Here is a 20,369-nt window from a genome sequence, read left to right as displayed (position 1 = left end):
CCTCCTTGTGTATGTGAACATACACAATGTGATCAGACATAACAGTCACTGCTTGCTCTACAATAGTAGCAGTGAGGTGCCTCAGCAGAGGATTGGGAGCATGCACAGCTGTGGCGGCTGGTGCTGAATATTTTGGGGGGTGGCAAACACCCCCCTCAGGCAGGTCGGGTGACAGCAAACAACCTCCCTCCCTGGCGATCCATGCCTTACCTTCCGATGAGGAGGCGGTGCTGGATCGTGGAAGCGCCTGTTTCTGCCTGCTGCTCCTCGCTCCAGCTGGTGACGGGTCACCAATTCTGACGGATCACCAGTGCCATTGCTTCTCTTCAGGAAGTGGGCCCTAAGACTCTCTGGCCAACAGGGTCTCAGGACCTGCTTTCTGATTGGCCTGGAGGAGATGCAGGAAGACATAAGCGAATATAAATTCGCTAATGTCACCCAACTGGGTAGACTCAGGTCTCAGTGCTCTGTGCCACGAGCCCACTTTTTTTTAAGCCAATTAGAGCCTCAAGCTTTAATCATGCGCTTTAAAAAAATAAAAACCATTGAAATCCATGTGTACGGTGCCCTGCAGGGAGATTGGGGGCTGGAAACATGGATTAGGAGGGTGGTGCCCATGCACCCCTAATGGAGCGGCCGCCACTGGTACACAGACATAAAAGAAGCCTGCAAACATCAATAAGTGACTTTTTTGGAATACAAAACAAAAACAAAGCTGTGATATAGGCAGCATACAGAAATTACACACTATAGATGGATATGCCTTGTTTGAATTTCATGTCTGAGGTTTACAACCACTTCAAGGAAGAATGAATAGCAACTTACTAGATTGTTTATGAATAGGAGTTTTAGAAACAGTTATGTATGAATATGTAAAAATTCTGAAGAATCTGAAGGAAATATTTTTCAAATAAAGATTTCAAGCTAAATCAGAACTTTGAACAAAAAAATAATAATTTTTTGCGATCATGGTTAATTGTTTGCCCCAAGGGGGGGGGGGGGGTACCTCGGTTCCATAACATGTGTCTTTGTAGGCAAAAGGAGAGAAATAGAATTTAAATGAGCTCTACTATTAAAAGATTAGCAAACATCACCTCTTCAATCATATGCTTTACTTTCTTCTGTTGGCAGTGAACCATGTCATCTAGGTGCTTGATTCTCTCTCGTAAACTTGTCGCAGCCTCTTCTAAATTCTGTGTCCTGGAAGAACAAAGCCAGGAATTATATTTTACAGTACAACTAAAGATCACACACAGGGGACTCTACAATTATGATGATATGTATCAAGTTATGATAACCCACACATTGCAGGTACAATATATAATAAATGCGAATCTGCTATGCAGCACAGGGGTCCCCAGTTTGAATCCCGGTTAGCATGCTATCCGCATGAAGTTCTCATGTTCTCCCTGCGGTTGCATAGATTTCCTCAGGTACTCCAATTTTCTTGTATGACAGTGTATGCAGGTAGGTTATCTGGCTCCTGTCTAAATTGACCTTAGTATGGGTGTACATCCATGTGAGATAGGGACTTCAGATTGTATATGGTACTTTTTGAGTGCAAGGACTGATGTGAAAATACAGCATGTATATTGTTGGCACTATCTAAAATAACTGTAGTAAACAACATCAATAATAATTTAGTGATCAAACCATTTTTGGCAACTTTATAAGAAGCAGCAAATGTCCAAAGTACTAACTAACACTAGCAAAAAATGTAAATAGAATAAATGATCTAATGAACCTGAAAATGGTAATGAAATGCCCATGAATATGACATATCAGACACCTTTTCTTTTATATATATATATATGAATGTACTTTGCACCACTGAAAAAGGAAAAAAATATAGAAATGTAAATTTGTAATGCTATTTCCAAAGGTGAGTGAGGCAACTGCAGTCTCTAAAATGTGCTAAACATACACATTGATCAACCATATAAGTGTGTAAGGAGACAGTGCTGCTAGTGAATAACTGAATACAAATCAGTAAGCTCATAATACATAGACACCAATGCAGAACATAACAATTACGTCTAAACCAAATAAAATTCCAATATAAAAGTCAAATAAAATAAAACAAATAAAATACTTGGGACGTATTGGTTATATTAACCTTTTCTATAAATCTAAATGTAAATTTCCATTTGGTTTTATACTTAAGTCTGGCCTTCTCATCTACTTCATCCTATAATTTTAATACTTGCCTGTGACACAACCAATCACGTGATGGAAAAAATAGGTAGAGGAGACAGGGCCAGGGTGAAATTTACATCCTAGGAAGCCCTGATTAAGGGATCTAGACATGCCAGATTGAGGTATAGACACCCGCAGGTGCCCGCTATGTCATACCACTAGCACTTCATTACCTTTTCCTGACTGCACATTCCTTTTAAGTCGCAAACATCACCTCTGCTACTATTTTCAAATATAAGCTGATCTCTATTAAAAGGGGTGATGACTAAAAGTTGTAAGATCAAGTTTTAACAACTGTAACATGAAATTCATTAGTAAATTAACCGAAGTACTCCCTGGACCAACCTAGATCTATGTGTAGACAATAGAATTAAGTAAAATACGGGAAGGCTAAATTAATTACTTTTTCCCTTTTGTCTATAACAATCTCTGACATGTATACATATATCTACCTTGCTCTCTCTGATGCTGTTATCTCCATTTTAGCATCAAGCCTCTGTATTCGCTCTTCGTGGCTTGTTAATTGCACTTGTAGATGTTCCCTTTCCTGTGAATGGGTACATTTTATCACATTTTAAAAAACAATGTTTTTGTACAATATGATATCACTTATATTAATGTACTATATGCAAAGTAAATTAAACACATACTACCAATAAAAAGTATGGATGACTAGGAAAAAATCATTCTGGTACCTGCTGCATTCGGTGGACTAAGCTGTCAAGTTCAGCAATCTTTGCATCACGTTCTTCTATCTTGGATTCTGCTACTTGGACCTTTTCGGTGGCCTCTTCAACAGCCTTTATGTACTGTTTTGCCTGAGCCTTTGAATAAATGTGAACATGTTTTTATTGAATGAGGCCTCAGACCTTTCTGCAGGCTCCAGAATCTGATATTTAGTGATTGAGTGCAAAGAACCTAAAAATGGGGTGAGAGCTGATCTGAGGTCTGATATTATGCATTTAGATGCACCTCAACTGTATTTCCAGATGACATAAGCTAGTCATTCACCAGACCCACTCTGTTTTGCAGATTCTTAATTGCTTTTCTAGTAAAATTTATTTTTTTGCTATATTAAAGTATTGCTTTATTATAATGTATGAGGGTCGGTTCACACTGGGATGACTTGTCAGGCGAATTAGCCCCCTGACAAGTAGCGTCCCGTTCTGTACAATGGAACCCCTCTAATCAGAGCGATACAAGTCGCTCTGACTTAGAAAAAGGTTCCTGTACGACTTTGGGGGCGACTTGAGGCCACTTGCATTGACTTCTGTACAGAAGTCGTTTTGAAAATCGCCACAGTGGTCACGTCCAGGTCGCCTGAGGCAGTCGCGCTGCAAGTCGCGCTGCCTCAGTGTGAACCGGACCTAATCATTACTTATGTTTTAAGTAATTCATATGTAAACGATTAAAATATATAATGCTTATAGTATATTATAACGTAAATATGTTATTATAATCATATTTAAAATGATTTTATATATATATATATATATATATATATATATATATATGAATGAGAGAGAGAGAGAGAGAGAGAGAGAGAGAGAGAGAGAGAGAGAGAGAGAGAGATTATAATTATTATTCATTTTAAATATGATTATAACACTAACATTTACTTTATAATATACTATAAGCATTATATATTTTAATAGTTTATGTATTAATACTAAAACATAAATATTAATTATACATTATAATAAAGCAATACATTAATATAGCAAAAAAATACATTTTACTAGAAAAGAATATATATTTAGTTATTAGAGTTTTATAATTTATGATATTTATTCATTTATTGCTCTATATCTATATCTATATATATATATATATATATCTATATATATATATATATATATATATATATATATTTATTAGAATGTTATCATTTATGATATTTATTCATTTATTGCTTTTCTAGTAAAATGTTTTAATAGTTTTGCCGCCTCCTATTCATGCACCTTGTATATGAATAATTATTAAAAAATAACTGTGTGGTTACTATATCTCAAAACACACCTATTATTCCTTATGCCCCATACACACGGTCAGACTTTCCGATGACCAAATCATTTTTTTTCTACGGATTTTGGCCCAAAGTTGTCTAGCATACACATGGTTGCACAAAGTTGTCAGAAAATTGGATCGTTCTGAACACGGTGACGTAGATCACGTACGACGGAATTATAAAATGGGCCAGTAGCCAATAGCTTTCGCCTCGTAATTTATTCTGAGCATGCTTGGCACTTTGACCATCGGAATTGTCTACACACGATCAGAATTTAAACGATCGGATTTTGTGGTCGTAAAATTTTAGATCCAGCTCTCAAACATTGTGTGTCGGAAATTCCGTAGGAAAAAGTCCTATGGAGCCTACACATGATCGGATTTTCTGACAACACGATCCGATCGCACATTTTCCGTTGGAAAGTCCAACCGTGTGTACAGGGCATAAAAGCTGAATTCTAAATATGATTTTTATTAAATGGAAACATTGGATTCAGCTTGGCGCAATGTAGGTATGCCTATCTTATAAATAAGTGCATTGTACTCATATAAATAAATGAAACCATCATTTGATACCTTTACCACTATTTGCCGATACTTAATTATATTAAATGCAAAATAAGATGAAATATTACAAGTAATAATCAAATAATACTCCACAGTAGCGTGCCCAAAAAACACAAATCAGAAATCTTCTCACAAAGAAAGATCAGTAAGTGGAAAAAAGTCCATCCAAAATAAAAAATAAAGTGCATTAAGGTGTGATAAAATATTATTCTACTTCTTCTAACTTTGAAATCATACACCACATATCCACCACAAGATTCCACCATAAGAATAACACTTACCAGATGGTATGGTCATTCATTCTTATGACTGGGAAATAACACTTATATGTTGATATAAGAAACGCCTTATTGGCCACTTAAATTTATTTCCTCTACATGTGGTTATCCTTATGGGTGCGCTACTGTGGAGTATTATTTGATTATTCCTTATAATATTTCACCTTGTTTTGCATATGCTGATCTGATACCTGAGCGATCGCTGTGGAACCTACAAAATCACTGTAAGGGTGAATTCATACTAGAACAGACTGCTGCCGAAACTATTTACCTCTCCGGCGGATGTCTGTTCCGACTGTGGTAGGGGGCAGTGTGATGCGTGATGCAGCGCATTACACAGCTCCCTTTCTTTTTTTTCTTCAACAAACTTTATTTGAAATATAAAAAAAAGGAAATTTAATGGGCGATGTTGCTGTACAGCAGTGGGTATAATGCGTGGTGATAAAATCTATTGAAAATGCAATTTAGCCATTGCTGTTTAAGAACCTACAATAAGAACTTCTTTATCTGCGTTATATTTGAGTTCCTCTTCTTGGAGCTTTTGTTCATATTGACTGTACACTTTTCTTGTCATCTCTCTTAAGACATTAGCATTGGCTTCATGAGAGGATTCAATCTGTTGAAATAAAAAAAAAAAAAAAACAATATTTAACATTTTGTGGTGATAAAGACATAAACTTCTTGCCTGAGATATTTAAAGTGACATTAAACCAAAAAACAAAAAAAATGTATATACTGCAGATTACTAGTCCAGGTGGCTGCATTAGCTTTTAGGCCTCTTTTTCATTCTTTTCACCTGGTATTTCAGCCAGTAGAGCACTGTCTAAAGGTGTCTCCACTCTACTGGTGAACAACGGAGACACCAGTGGATAGGAGCAATGTAAATTTGGGGAGAGGGTAATTTTAAACCCGCAGGTTTAAATGAACATGGCTAAAAAATTAAAGCTGAACTCCAACACTTTATAAGCAGTTACAGCTACAGTTTCTTCTCCTTCTTCAACCTTTTGGAATAAAGGTTTATTCCCCCCACATCCCCTCTCTTTTGTTCCCGATGCATTTGTATTGTTAAATGATGTGAGCATGGCAAGGATTGTTTGCTGCTCTATTTTGTGATGTTCATAAAAAATGTTTCAATAAAAACTATTGTAACAGAAAATTGGCCATTGTAAATACCTCCCTGTCAGTGTTAAATGGTTTGTCTCAAGCCTCTAACTACCACTTCTGCTGGACAGCTTGGTCTGTTAAAGGAAGAAAAATTACTGACCAGATCACCAGGTGAAAAAAAATAAAACTAGCATTATTTTTTTTGTTTTTTGATCTATGGCCACCTATTACATCTTCAAGCAGCAGGGTTGCTAAGTGGTTAACACTTACTTCTGCCTAGCAGCAATAGGGTTGCCGGTACAAATCCCAACCACAACAGTACATGCCTGAAGTTTGCATGTTCTCCCTGTAAGTGCATATGTTTCCTCCCACACTCCAAATAAATGCTGGTAGCTTAATTGGATAATGTCTAAATTGGCCTTAGTATGTATGAATGTGGCCTAGGGACCTTAGATTGTAAGCTCCTTGAGAGCAGGCACTGATGTGAATGTACAATATAAATATATATCTCTACAGCACTGTGTAAGTCAGGGGTGCCCGACCAGTGGCCCGCAGAGCCCTCTGATGTGCCCTGTGACCTCCTGCTCTGGAATAGCAGGTTGGCAAGCCCAGATAGCAGGTTGCCAACCCAGCACGCCAAAGCATCAGTGTTCTGAATGGATCTGGTGGTAGAGGAACCAAGCGGCTGTGGAGCAGAACCACATAAGCTGAAGCTTGCTGTATATCGCTGGCTCCTGTCACTGGCGGAGTGATACCAAATGTACTCCGCCTGGAACAGCAACAGTTGTTGATACCTGAATAGTAGACTATTTTTAAAGGTCAGTTTATTTCTAAAATCACAGTGTATATAATGGCATATCTGTCCTGCAGTTACTGGGCTGCTTTCAAACTGATCCACAGGTGCAGTGCCACAGACCACAGGTCCAGTCTTCAGGCGGACCCAATTGAATCCTCTATTCACATTTATGGAGCTGCAGATGTAAACGGATTTGTATCCATTTATACCCGCCTACCTCCAATTCAATCTGCTTAAAAACATTTTTTTAAGGGGATCCGTCCCTGCTCATTGTGGCCTGTGACTGAATACCAAGTCGCTTAGGTGGCCCTTGCTCTTCAAAAGGTTGGGCACTTCTGGTGTAAATCGACAGTGCTATAGAAGTGGCTGTAATAAATAATACATCTAGGAATTGTAAGCTACAATTATTTTGGTTTATGGTTTAATACCACTTTAAGATTCTTTGTCATTTTAATTCTTGTATTTTCTAAAACTGTGTTATTATGAGTAGATCATTCCTTTAAAGTGGTTGTAAATCCTTACAACCAACTTTGACCTACAGGTAAGCCTAGATTAAGGCTTACCTGTAGGTCCAAGAAATATCTCCTAATTCTACACGGTTTAGGAGATATTTGGCGAAAGACAGGCACCGCTGTCTACGGCGCATGCGCTGTAGACAGCGGTGCGCAGGCGCACTGAGCGTGCCACGGTCAACAGCGGTATGCCGCGAGTGCGCATGCGCAGGAGTGATGTCATTGCAGCTTCGCTGGATGACAGCGGCGGAGCAGCGAAACCCACCGAGAAGATGGATGCGCCGGACTACAGGGGACAGTGGTGACTTCGCTGACTCCTGTGTCAGGTAAGTGACACATAATGGACTACTATGCGATGCATAGTAGTCCATTATGCTTTACCTTTGCAGGGAATGAAAGAGGAAGTAAACCCAAACTGGGGGGGGCGGCTTCCCTGCACCCCTAATGGACCGGCCGCTCCTGAGTAACACTATGGGATCTATTTATATATATATATATATAAAAAAATTGGACACGTGACAAGCATTCACCCAGCTGTGATGAGTTCTGACTGTATTTACTTTAATACAATGATCTCATATGATAGTCAGCTCCAACTAATGCCTATAATTTGGTATTTTCCTGATTGAGGTATTTCAGAAAAATGACTGCATTATGGCTACTAGATGGAGCTCACAATTACAGGAAATATCTCTAGTAAGCTAAATATAAAATCAGGTGTTTACTTCAGACTGATAAGTTACTTTTAATGGTTTCTTCATGTTAAAATGGTTGGGAAAGGGCTGGTCTACGTAGTATGATTGCGGTTTACTGTATGCATTTACCTTGATTTTTAATTGCTGATTTTCTGCTTGTGCAGCGTCCAGCAGCTTCTGTTTTTCCTTTAATTTATCTAAGGACATGTCATAGGAATGTTTTAAGCTCTTCACCTCATCTCTGATGCTGCAGTTTTCCAAGGTCATATCCACCACTTTTTTCTGAAACAGACAAAAAAACATGCTGAATATTGCAGTAAGGATTTGAATTTATGGAACCAGAAGTGTTTTGGAATTATTCCTACATTTCTTTGTCTGTCTATTGAAGTTTAAATCTATGTTATGCTCAATTGTAACATAATTTTTAAAGTGCGAAGGTAGGAGTGGAGTGCATGGAACTATAAAAGAAATCTTATACATCAGCATTTAAAGGACAGCTGTACTTTCATTTTAACTATTGCTAAATACACCCTCCCCAGCTTAAATGAGATATCCTGCTCACCAGATGGCACTACACCCCAGCGAAATTACACCAGATGTTCCCCGACAACTCCCTGCTATGCTGGAGGAACTGTGGGTTTAAGGCCACTCATGCACACATCTGGTGGTCCTGCCCCCTTATCAAGCCGTTCTGGTCTAGTGTCATCCAGATTATTCAACGTATTTCTGACATCCTCCTCCCTAATGAACCCTGGACCATTTTCTTCCATGCTACTACAGATCCTGTGGGCCAGTACAAGCGCTCCATTATCCTCCACCTGCTGAACTCTCCTCCCTAACGAACCCTGGACCATTCTCTTCCATGCTACTACAGATCCTGTGGGCCGGTACAAGCGCTCCATCATCCCCCACCTGCTAAACACAGCTAAGACACAAATACCTGCCCTTTGGGGCCAACCCAAGATCCCGTCACTGAAAAGTTGGATGCATAAAATTGTGGCAGTTCACCTCATGGAGGATATTACTCATACCAAGAGGAATACCTCACAAAAAACCCTTTTGACTTGGTCTTGTTGGAGGAAATTTACCTCCACTACATTCTACAAAGATATATTAGCACAATCCCACTGAGCAGCACAAGCTAAGCCTCTACATGTTACCACGCAAGCCACCGTTCCCTCACCCTCTCTCTTCCCTCCTTGACTCTCCTCTTCTTCTCTTTCCCCCCCTTTACACTCTCTTGCCTCTTCCTGTTATTTAATTACATCTCTCAGTTTCTGTGATAGACAACATGATACCCGGTCCTTGAATCAGTGCTGTGCACTTTGCTCATACTCTCTAGAATGTTTTCTTCACTGGCACTTCCGTTATTGCTTTACTGTATTGGCTCCAAGATGCTCTGATGCTAATTGATAATCATGTCCCCTGGTTTGTGGGATTGGGCATTGTATGTGCATTTTACAGTATATGTTTGTCGTTTATCTCTAATAAACATTTATTTAAAAAAAAAAAAAAAAAAGAAAGAAATATCCTTCATTCACCCTCGCATCTGTTTACATACCTTTGTTGCAGAGCCATGACCTTCCTCAAGGTTTTCCAACCAGTTGAGTGAAAATTCCCTCTGCTGCCTCTGGCCACATCTACACGCTGCATCCACTATGACTCTAATGGATTCATAAGCTATACCTAACCTAGAAACCCTCTGTATACAGCCCTATTTAAGTCAATGGGAACACCAGTGCTGCTTTTGTCCGACAGGCTGGAAACCCTGGAGGAGTATGCAGCAGAAATAAGCAAAGTTTAGGTAACATTTAGCTTAGGTGGGAGCGTAGCTTTAGCGATAGTAAATATTCTATTACTCTACTGTAAGCACCCACTGTAATCCTTTTTCTTCAGCATTATGACTGGTGGATAGAGCGCCCACACAACAAAATACTTATTCCCCTCTCGTCCTGGAAAATGGGAAGAGTGTCATTTACAAAAAAAAGATTTTCTAATACACTTCAGCAATGATCCAAAGCACTTTGGCTACCCAAACATACTTTCATGTGAAGCAAACTAGAATTAAACTGAAACATCTAAAAGATGATTTTAATAATTGAAATCTATGAAAATGGATTCTAAATATTTTAACATCTAGTTTGTCTCAGATTTTAATTCTACAAAAGATATTTGGAACGATGGAAAATAAGTTGGCCTTATCCTCTAAGGATTTTTTCACTCCACCATGATGTGCAGATTCCACATGGACTTTCTTTTTAACTTAATTTATTTTTATTGACATTTCTAGAACAATAGAATACAAAAATAGAAAAGAAGAGAGGGGAAAAAGACAAAAGGAAACTCATTTGGCATCTAATGTATTCTTTGTGCAAAGAGCAATATACATATTTACATACACCAAACAACATCTTCTCAATTTGTGTACAAACGTTAGAGTTATTATGTCCATTCATAGCCCCAAACAAAGGGGGATAGTTCATAGAATTAACCATGACAAAAGCACTATACTAATGGTAGAATCCAATATGGAAAAAAGGAACGCCATCGTATATCAAATGCCCTAGCTCAAAAGACACAAATCTTGACGCAAAATGAAATGATATAACCACTTTAATACATGCATGTGAAAGCATAAATCTCTCCTACACAAGATTTAGGAAATAATGAGTTTATACAAAAATAAAATAAAAATAAAAAAACATACGTCAGGAGGGAGATGATCGAATACCATCCTCATACATACTCTCTCTAAAACAAACACAGTGGCTGTATATATTGAAAAGTGGAAAGGAGGACATCTGACCATATTGAAAAAGCAATGGTTTCCAAAGCTGAATGTTTGCAAAGCGTGAAGAAAGTCTAAAAGAGCTTATCGATCTACAGTTTGGCAATGGCTTTGACTTAAGCAGTAGACATAACATATGACACCAATGTTTCAGGCCCCGTTCACATCTGAACGATTTTCTGCTTGAAGCTTGAAGCTCTAAAATGTTCAACAAGACAAATCCCATTCGTTCCAATGGCCCCTGTTCACAAATGAGCACTCTGTCACCTGTAGCTAAACACCTGTCACTCAAAAAAGTACATAAGCTTATTTTTGACAGATTACACGTGTTTTCTGTCCCATAGACTTCAATAAAAATGCCTGATTTTAGCGTTTTACAAGCGTTTTCTGCTCACATAGCAGCTCTTCACCTATAATTTCCTCTCCCTCTCCTCTCCCTAGTGCTTTCTATTGGCTAAACAAAAGCCTGAAGCTGTAAAACGCATGTAATACACTTCTGAAATGCTTTAAAAATGCTTGTAAAAAGCTGCAAAAACACTTAAAAAAAATGTCCCAAAAAAGGCCAGTAAATTGCTACACTCAGGTTCGAATGGAGCCTAACTGTCATTTTTGTAAATAGAATTGATGCTTAGTGTGAATTCTTTCATTTAAAGTGATCTGCTTCTGTGACACTCACATACCTGCATATCCAAAGAGGAAGCATTTAAAGAGCTATTAATGGAATCGAGACTGTCTATGGCAGATGCTTGAGTCTGGGAATGATGCTCTATCAACTCTTGCTTTGCTGTTGAAACCTGAAATAAAAGAAAATAATCTAGAAGAAAAACTATATACATGCAATGATTTGTACTGCTTTACAAAAACTAGAACAAAGAAAACTTGAGCAAAATGGTAAACTACAGATTTTAGATTAAGTAGTTAAGAAAGGATCAGAATGACAGCCCCTAAACATGCACATTCAACACGTTGGTGGCTACTATATTTGTCTTCTAACAAGTTCCCAAAAGATAAAATTCAGTATCTGTGAGATTAAGTGGTTTTTACTTATAAAATTGCTCACGGATCCCCAAAAAAAGGGAATATTTTTATCTCCTTACCTTAATACCCAAATTTCATGAACTCTTAAGAGCACTAAGCTAACCTTCTTAAAGTTGATTTTTTTTATTATATTTTATTTACACTTTTTTTTTTTTTTTTTACTGCTTTTCTGCTCTTAAAACATGTTACATAATACAGTATAAATGTTCTAGTTGCCCCCTTTTCTTTCCCAATACACGTGAAAAAAAACACAAATATTTACTTTCATTTCTTGTGTGAGACGTTTCATTTTCTCTTTCATTTCATCATATTCTCCAAACATCTTCTCTCGTATTTTTTCCAGGGTTACTCTCACCTGTAATAAAATTGGAATATATTGATGTTGGTAATACATGTTGTGTACTGGTCCATGTTTTTTGAGATTACTGCTCTTCCCCGATCATAAGAAAATTTAAAGTGTACGTATAGCCCAAACCTTTCTTTTGGAGATAAAAGTGAATGGTTAAGACTGCTGTCAAGTTTCTTTTTTCCTGTTTGCGTCCTGATAGGAAGAGTTCCTCTCACTTTCATCTAGATTTTTCATCATTTCTTGTACAAGAGACAGTGGTCATTATGACAGATAGAGATGGTATATCTCCACAGTGGGGACACAGACAGCAATAAAAAACCTGACACAGGTTTTAATACGTCCATATTTTTTCCCAAAATGTTAAAAATACTTTTGGCTTTACATTCACCTTAAGGGGCTCTTTCTAAAGGATTAAATCAATAGTTTGCTACTTTGCGAATGTTAAGAGTGTTCAGCCTACTTATAAAGCTGCTTGGTATAATTTCACTGCTAATTTTCAATAACAATAAAAATTTATTTTGTGTAGACTTAAAAATCAGAGGGTTGCCCTGGTTTCCAATTTAAACTTGCAACTTATGTCGTCATGACCGTTAAGCAAATCTGATCAAAAGTATGGAAATAAGTGACCCCAATGATACAATAAGTTAAGCAGAAGATGTCTTGCTACTTGATAAATGGGAACCTTTCTGTGATGGTACATGACTCTATGCCTAAACTGCAAAGGTTTGGACCCAATGGATAACGTAATACCTGCCTCCAAACTTTGCCCAAACATTACTCTTTATCTGATGAAACCTGTACCTAGCAATGCACTACCCTGCATTGGGAAATTGCTGTTTCTTGGGTCACCCTTAAATAAACTGATTAAAAACAAGAAAGACTTTGTGTAAAATCTAAAGACTATCATGTCATTATGTAATTCATAGAATGGAATTGTACAATCATGTAACTCATATTCACTGTACTGTTAACACATACTGGATATAAAACGCACAAGATAACACAACGCTTCATTTTTTTTCTCAAGATGTCCAGTTTGGTGCTTCCCATAGACAGAGAAATATAAAGAAGCGGGAATGTTAGCAGTAACAAATTTATCATGACGCCTAATTCTGTCCGGATTTTAAGAGAATCCTAACCAGTGCCGATAATGCACTATTACGGCTTGAAAGATTGCCCAGGAGCCCCCGATAGCCCTGAATTTATTCTGCAAGATTTTTATATTAACCTATGTTTCTCTTATTTAAAGTACATCTAATGAAACTATTTATCACTTTCTATATGCTAAATTACATACAGGCAATCAGCTACATTCAATACTGCAGTCAGTAGGCTCATTTCTGCTGGAAACATTAGTAAAAAAAATGAAATAAATAATAAATATATGCACTTAAACAGATTATGTCACTGTAAAAAACACTTAAAGCTGCTAACCGGTATGAAGACCACACATTCAGAAGTGCTTTCAGTATCCTTTAGTTTGCCCAAATGCAAGGCTGTCCTGATTAGACAAAGCTCCCACAATTTGGGATTAACACACTTTAATCAAACAATTTTTGCTAATCAGATGACATTCCTAAATATCCATATCCCATTCTAAAATCCTCCTCTGTTGTGGTCCTTGGTGTCCCGAATCATCCAAAACTCTGCTGATGTAGGCCACTATCCATTGAGGCTCCACAACCAATATAGACATGATTTACTAAAAGCAAACAGGCTGTTCAATTTGCAAGCCAAATGCACAACCTGTTTTAGTCAGAGCTTAATGAATGTGGTGAAATTTCACGTTGCAAAAGAAAACAGCATTTTCATCTGCAATTGATTGGATGGTGGTAGTCAGCCGAGTTCCACTTCATTCTCTAAGTTCTGGGCATAATTGCTCTGCAAAGTGCAACTTCCCTAGTAAAATGAGCAGCGTATTTGACTTTAGTAAATTAGCCCCATAGCCTAGCAAGTCCTCTGCCTCCAGCCTCAACGTCCTGTCACAGTATAGCAGATTAAATACTTACGTAATCCTAATTATACTATGGCTCTGGGGCCGTAGTGGCACTGGTTATAAGACTATATTCAAAGGAAAGGAGCGCTCTTCAGGCAGACAATGAATTGCTGGTTCAGGCTGAACATCGGTAGCTTAAGCCCGTTTAGTTGAGATTAGGTGACCAGTGCCTCAGCATTTAATCACCTTAAGGATGAATATTTAACAATTTATAAATATACTGGTGTGAGGAGGTTTAAGATAGGAGGCTGTTATTAAACTGTAGGATTGATTTACTAAGGCAAAAACACAGTTCCCTTTGCAGTTCCACCCTGCAAAGTAATTTTCTCCAGAGCTTAGTAAATGGGGTGAAGCTCTTCTAACTTTCATCATCCAATCATGTGCAAACAAAAATGCTGTTTTTTTTTTCCCCCTTGCACATGATTGGGTATCCTTTGTAAAATGAAATTTCACCACATCTACTAAGCTCTGGGGAAATTCCTTTGCAGAGAGTAACTTCCCTTGCAAAGTGAGTAGTGTATTTATCTTTAGTAAATCACTCCCTATAGGCCTATTGCAAAATACAGTAGACAATCCAGAGCTGCAAAGGACCAGGAAAGAGATTTCAATCAAAATCCACGACAACCCAGGATTGTATAGCTGAAACTAATATCAATTGTGGTGCAGCAGACAGCTATGCACTATACTACCTTATTTCCCCAAAAATAAGATCTACCCTGAAAACAACACCTAGTTAAGGTGGGTGTAAAATCCGCTCTGTTAAAGGATTTTATATTCTATAGCAATGTATGTGTTTCTGTAACATTATTGTACAAAATACCTTCCTTACAGCACTGCCGGGCACTCATGTGACCTCCCGATGCTCTCCTCATTTCCTCCCAGCTGACATCAACAGGGGATCTCGGCCGCTCCCTCTGGGGAAGAGAGCTCCAGGGGGTCACTTAAGTGCCCAGTGGCACTGTAAAGAAGGTATTTTGCACAATAATGTTTCATAAACACATATTGAACATTATATAATACTGTAATAGAGCGAATTACAAGATTCCTTAATGCTAAATGCTAATGACTCTTGAGCTGACAGGCAGAGAGGAAGAGGGGGAGAGGAGGAGAGGGGGGAAGGGGGAGAGGGGGAGAGAAGACAGGAGACACAGAAACTGGAAAATAAGAGCAGAGTGTTAAATCTAATGGCAAAATATGAAGTTACAGTTATATTTTATATAAATCATTTACATGTAGATTATTGTACATAAATAAATAAGACATCCCCTGAAAAGAAGCCCTAATGTGTCTTTTGCAGCCAAAATTAATATAAGACCCAGTCTTATTTTTGGGGAAACATAGGACATGTCATAGCTCATAGACATCTCAATAACCTGTGAAATGCAGGATGGCAAATGTATCTGAACATTGTAAGCTAATAGCGTATAGTACTGACAGAACCTTTAAAAACTTGGTGTTAAGTATAAAATGCTAACAAAAATGGTAACGTACATCTTTAATGTAGTTCATTTCTTCTTTCAGCTGATGGGATGACCATTCATAAACAACCACCTCATTCTGATGATTGTTTTCAGACCTTTGCACGACTCCATAAACGACACCATGAGGAGGCGTTCCTGAAGATGGAGTGTTTCTAGGCACAGTATAAAGGTGCTGAAAAGTAAAAAAAAAAAAAAAAAAAAAAAAATAATCACAGTATACTTTATATATTCATATCTCTTTACTATTCTTTGCTTCCTGACCATTTTTCTTAGTTCTTGTATGATATTTTCCCTAATTCTGTGGAATTGATATGCCTTATATACCATCCAAAAAAAGCAATATCTAATTATTGCACCTTCTTATTGTTTATGTCTTCTGTCAACACTAGGTGTTGTCCTCCTACACTCCAAAGTAGAAGACAATTTATAGATAGTATGTATTCAGGTACAGGTCCCCTTTAAGGGTCGCTCCTCTTACTGAAGGAGTATTTATGTGGATGCCACTATATAAGGTGGAAAGGAGCTTTAGCTTTAAGGCTGGAAATGGTGACCTGCGAGAACAGGTGGTGTGCTGAGGTTTTTTGCTTTGCTCTCCCGTTGTTGTTGACACATTTCTGAAATATACCTGAAAGGAGTATATAGAAAGAGGGACAGTGTGGTACTAGTACTACAATGCTCCTGTATGCCAACTCAACTAGTGGATGCTGATCCGATGAGGGTAATGCTTTGGAAACTTCTGAAACCATTATGTGGACTGTACTGTTTTGCTTTTGAATGCAAGTAAAGAATTTTCATTGCTACCAAGAGTTGTGATGATCTAATAGAGTAAAGTGATAAGTTATTACCTGGGAAGTGGAAAGAGAGTTATACATTTACTGGCGTAAACCAGGTTGGCGCTGGAGTGGGCAATGATGGAGGAAAAGAAGTCCCCTGCCAGACAGTGATAAAGAACCTCCTCATGCAGCATGCATCAGGTGTCTCATGGGCCCCAGGTTGTCAGCTGGAATTCTGAAGCTTCTGTCTGGACCAAGTGCCAAACATAGGCCTATGAGTGTGAGTACTGCAGGTGGAAAGGGGTTAAAGGTGAAGGGACCTGGATGATGGGGAGGGGAATTCTAGGACCTACATCTATGCATATACAATATGTGGTTTGGGCTGAAAGCCTTGTGACACCCTGCAACCCTGCTTGTACAGGAGAAGCCCAGCTGTGCGTGATGGCCATGTTAAAATAAGCTGGGTCTCCCTTAAGTTGTATTCAGACCTGCAAATGGGTCCAGTAGCATTTAGATACAAGAATTCCAGCGGGGGTTCCTGGTGAATAGCTGTGGGAGGCAGCCCCATTAAAAGCATCACCCTGATCACTGATCAGTCCTGGAGGAAGACTACCTGTATTCAGGGCCATTCATTCACATGTGATCGCTGCATGAGAGATTACATAAAAGTGGCTGCAATTAGTTGTGGGAGCCAGTAGTCTCCCATTGCTTTTTTAATAGGGTTGTCTGTCACAGCTAATCTCAGAAAACCCTGCTGGGTTTCTCACATCTGATTGGAGGCAGGATGGCACCCTTAACATCCAACTCCAGGAAATCTGAAAACTCTTTTCCGTGCAGTGGGGCTGTGCCCACACCTCAAGTTTTAACTGTTCGTTCAGTCTTGGGGAGAGTAAAAGCGCTTTTAATTACCCAATCCTCCACTGGCAGATGGCGCTCCCCCATTCTTTTGCAGGGAACTGTACCTTTGGAGTCCTCACATCCAATGCAGGACTATGAAGGTTTATCAAGACTATGGTCTTGATGACATCAGGACCTTAGACCGCCAGAGCATAGGGCAGAAGATGGTGCTGGGACTGTTCTAGCAATATGAAGGAGCAGAGGAATGGGTAAGCAATTCTTCTTTTCCCTGCCCACCTACACAAGGGAGAATTTTCAAGTTTCCTGGAGTTAGTCTTTATGAAGAATTGCATTGCATGCTGTATTTACTATGATGGCACCCTACGCCAGTGATGGCGAACCTTGGTACCCCAGATGTTGAGGACCTACATTTCCCATGATGCTCAACTACACTACAGAGTGCATGAGCATCAAGGGAAATGTAGTTCCAAAACATCTGGGGTGCCAAGGTTCGCCATCACTGCCCTAGGTTCACTACAGGGTAAAGGGGCAGGGTCCCAAGCCTTACAGATTGTGATTACATTTTCTTTATTTTGTTTCTATCTTCTGTACAGTTCAAAACTTTTCCAATAAATAAATTTGATTTATAAAGGAAGGAGGCGTAGGTGCAGCTAGAAGTATGTAATTATTGCTCAGGAAGTATAAACCCGCCTTTACTTTGGTTTATTTAGTACTTTGTAAAGTGAAAAAAACTCTGCACATAAAGCAGATTGTCTTCTGCCACCATCAGCACATTACATCACTAGCAGAAGCTTTTGCTAAAATAATTACAACACACAATTGGCAAAGCTTATACAAAGGGGTTCATCATTCAGGTGTGCCTAGGTCAACATCATATCTAATTACAGGCCAGATTATAATCTACTACAACAATGTACAGCATTCGTCTTACAAGGGTTGGCGGTTCAGATGGGGTCCTTTCAGATATATAGCCATTTCTTTTTTTCCTCCTTTCTGCTGTGTTTTTAATATCAACCTTAAAAAGAAAAAAAGAAAAAAAAAAAGGAGAAATTATATAATGCACTATTACATTTGAATGAAAAAGTGCTGACAATGAAGACACATAACTGGTCACTATGAATTACTGTATTTTTAGGCAGTTACAGAAAATAACACATTGTATCCTCTAGTAACCAACACAACAACCACTAAATGAGCAACGCAGATGGATTTTACATGAGGAACAATGGATACAGAGGGATTGGGGCCTGGCCATGACAGATGGAGGAATAATCAAATACATATAATAGTACATTATGTTCTGTCCACCTTGTCAGCCCAGTTCCTCACAAGACATGGGTGTGTGTGAAGGTCTAGGTCCTAGACTGAAGGGGGCTAGACGTTCCAGCTCATCTTTTGTCTGGTATCCTGCAGACAATAACAGACATGCACACCATTCTATTCTTGACAGTGTACTGTTTCTAGAACACAAAGTGCTGTATGTAAATATTGCATGACGATTAGAAATACAGCTCAAGCAAGCTACCAGAAGAAAAAAATATTTTGCTAAATGCAGAATGCGTGTTTATTAATGGGTAAAAGCCGGTGTGCAGAAGCATCGGCATTCAGGCAGGTACAGAAGAGTATAGACTTTCACCAATATGGCTGCTGTACACCCCACCTGCAGCTCCTTGGGCATGAGAAAATACTTTGCTTTTTATACTAGACATATTTTATGCATAAAAACATCCGTGTGCATGTAGGCCTAAAAGGGCGAACAGGATTACTCAAAAATATCAGGTTAAACAGTGTGACATTTAGTTACCTAGGATGAAACACAGATAGATAATGACGACTCTGAACCATTCTTTTAATTGTTGGTATTTGTACGATATGTGAACAATTGTAACAGATTACAATGAATGAAAAAAAAATGAATGTCAAGCTTGGATGTGTTGTGTATGTCCTTCTAGAAGCGTTGCCTGTGAACACTGCACAATAACAAAAGAATCTATTTATGAACCACACTACACTAAAAGATGAAAGGCATATTCACACTGGATGTGTTGTCAACTATTGTGCCACATTTTCAAGGGAAAGCAAAATGCATGGACAAGAGAAAAGCCACTGTTTTCAACAAGACCTACGGTATCTCGCAAAAATGAGTACACCCCTCAGATTTTTGTAAATATTTTATTCTATCTTTTCATGTGACAACACTGAAGAAATTACACTTTGCTACAATGTAAAGTAGTGAGTGTACAGCTTGTATAACAGTGTAAATTTACTGTCCCCTCAAAATAACTCAACAGACAGCCATTAATGTCTAAACCGCTGGCAACAAAAGTGAGTACACCCCTAAGTGAAAATGTCCAAATTGGGCCCAAAGTGTCAATATTTTGTGTGGTGACCATTATTTTCCAGCACTGCCTTAAACCTCTTTTGCATGGAGTTCACCAGAGCTTCAAAGGTTGCCTCTGGAGCCCTCTTCCACTCCTTCATGAAGACATCACAGAGCTGGTGGGTGTTCGAGGCCTTTTGCTCCTTCCCCATCCATTTGAGGATGCCCCACAGATGCTAAATAGGGTTTAGGTTTGGAGACATGCTTGGCCAGTCCATCACCTTTACCCTCAGCTTCTTTAGCAAGGCAATGGTCATCTTGGAGGTGTGTTGGGGGTCATTATTATGTTGGAATACTGCCCTGAGGCCCAGTCTCTGAAGGGCGGAGATCATGCTCTGCTTCAGTATGTCACAGTACATGTTGGCATTCATGGATTGCTCAATGAACTGTACCTCCCCAGTGCCCGCAGCACTCATGCAGCCCCAGACCATAACACTCCCACCACCATGCTTGACTGTAGGCAAGACATCCTTGTCTTTGTACTCCTCACCTGGTTGCCACCACACACACTTGACACCATCTGAACCAAATATGTTTATCTTGGTCTCATC

The 20,369-nt window shown here is 38.7% G+C and overlaps 1 protein-coding gene across 3 annotated transcripts in view; it reads right to left on the bottom strand.

Moving 5' to 3' along the window:
* Nucleotides 1-20,369, bottom strand: part of MYZAP (myocardial zonula adherens protein) — a 154,502-nt gene that overhangs the window by 23,200 nt on the left and 110,933 nt on the right. For all 3 annotated transcript variants that reach the window (XM_077473102.1, XM_077473101.1, XM_077473103.1), the window contains 9 exons: nucleotides 18,370-18,453; nucleotides 15,818-15,979; nucleotides 12,244-12,336; nucleotides 11,624-11,737; nucleotides 8,285-8,437; nucleotides 5,539-5,664; nucleotides 2,892-3,020; nucleotides 2,649-2,743; nucleotides 1,095-1,200 (listed from right to left, as the gene is read on the bottom strand). In XM_077473102.1, the coding sequence (XP_077329228.1) occupies nucleotides 1,095-1,200; nucleotides 2,649-2,743; nucleotides 2,892-3,020; nucleotides 5,539-5,664; nucleotides 8,285-8,437; nucleotides 11,624-11,737; nucleotides 12,244-12,336; nucleotides 15,818-15,979; nucleotides 18,370-18,453 (1,062 nt within the window). The remainder of the gene's footprint in view (nucleotides 1-1,094; nucleotides 1,201-2,648; nucleotides 2,744-2,891; nucleotides 3,021-5,538; nucleotides 5,665-8,284; nucleotides 8,438-11,623; nucleotides 11,738-12,243; nucleotides 12,337-15,817; nucleotides 15,980-18,369; nucleotides 18,454-20,369) is intronic.

Source organism: Lithobates pipiens, unplaced genomic scaffold (genome assembly GCF_037356315.1).
Source record: "Lithobates pipiens isolate NorthernLeopardFrog02 unplaced genomic scaffold, aLitPip1_a1.2 Scaffold_8, whole genome shotgun sequence".
NCBI classification, from domain to species: Eukaryota; Metazoa; Chordata; class Amphibia; order Anura; family Ranidae; genus Lithobates; species Lithobates pipiens.
Note: the sequence above shows the minus strand (reverse complement) of the source record. Positions and strands in the feature narration are given on the sequence as shown.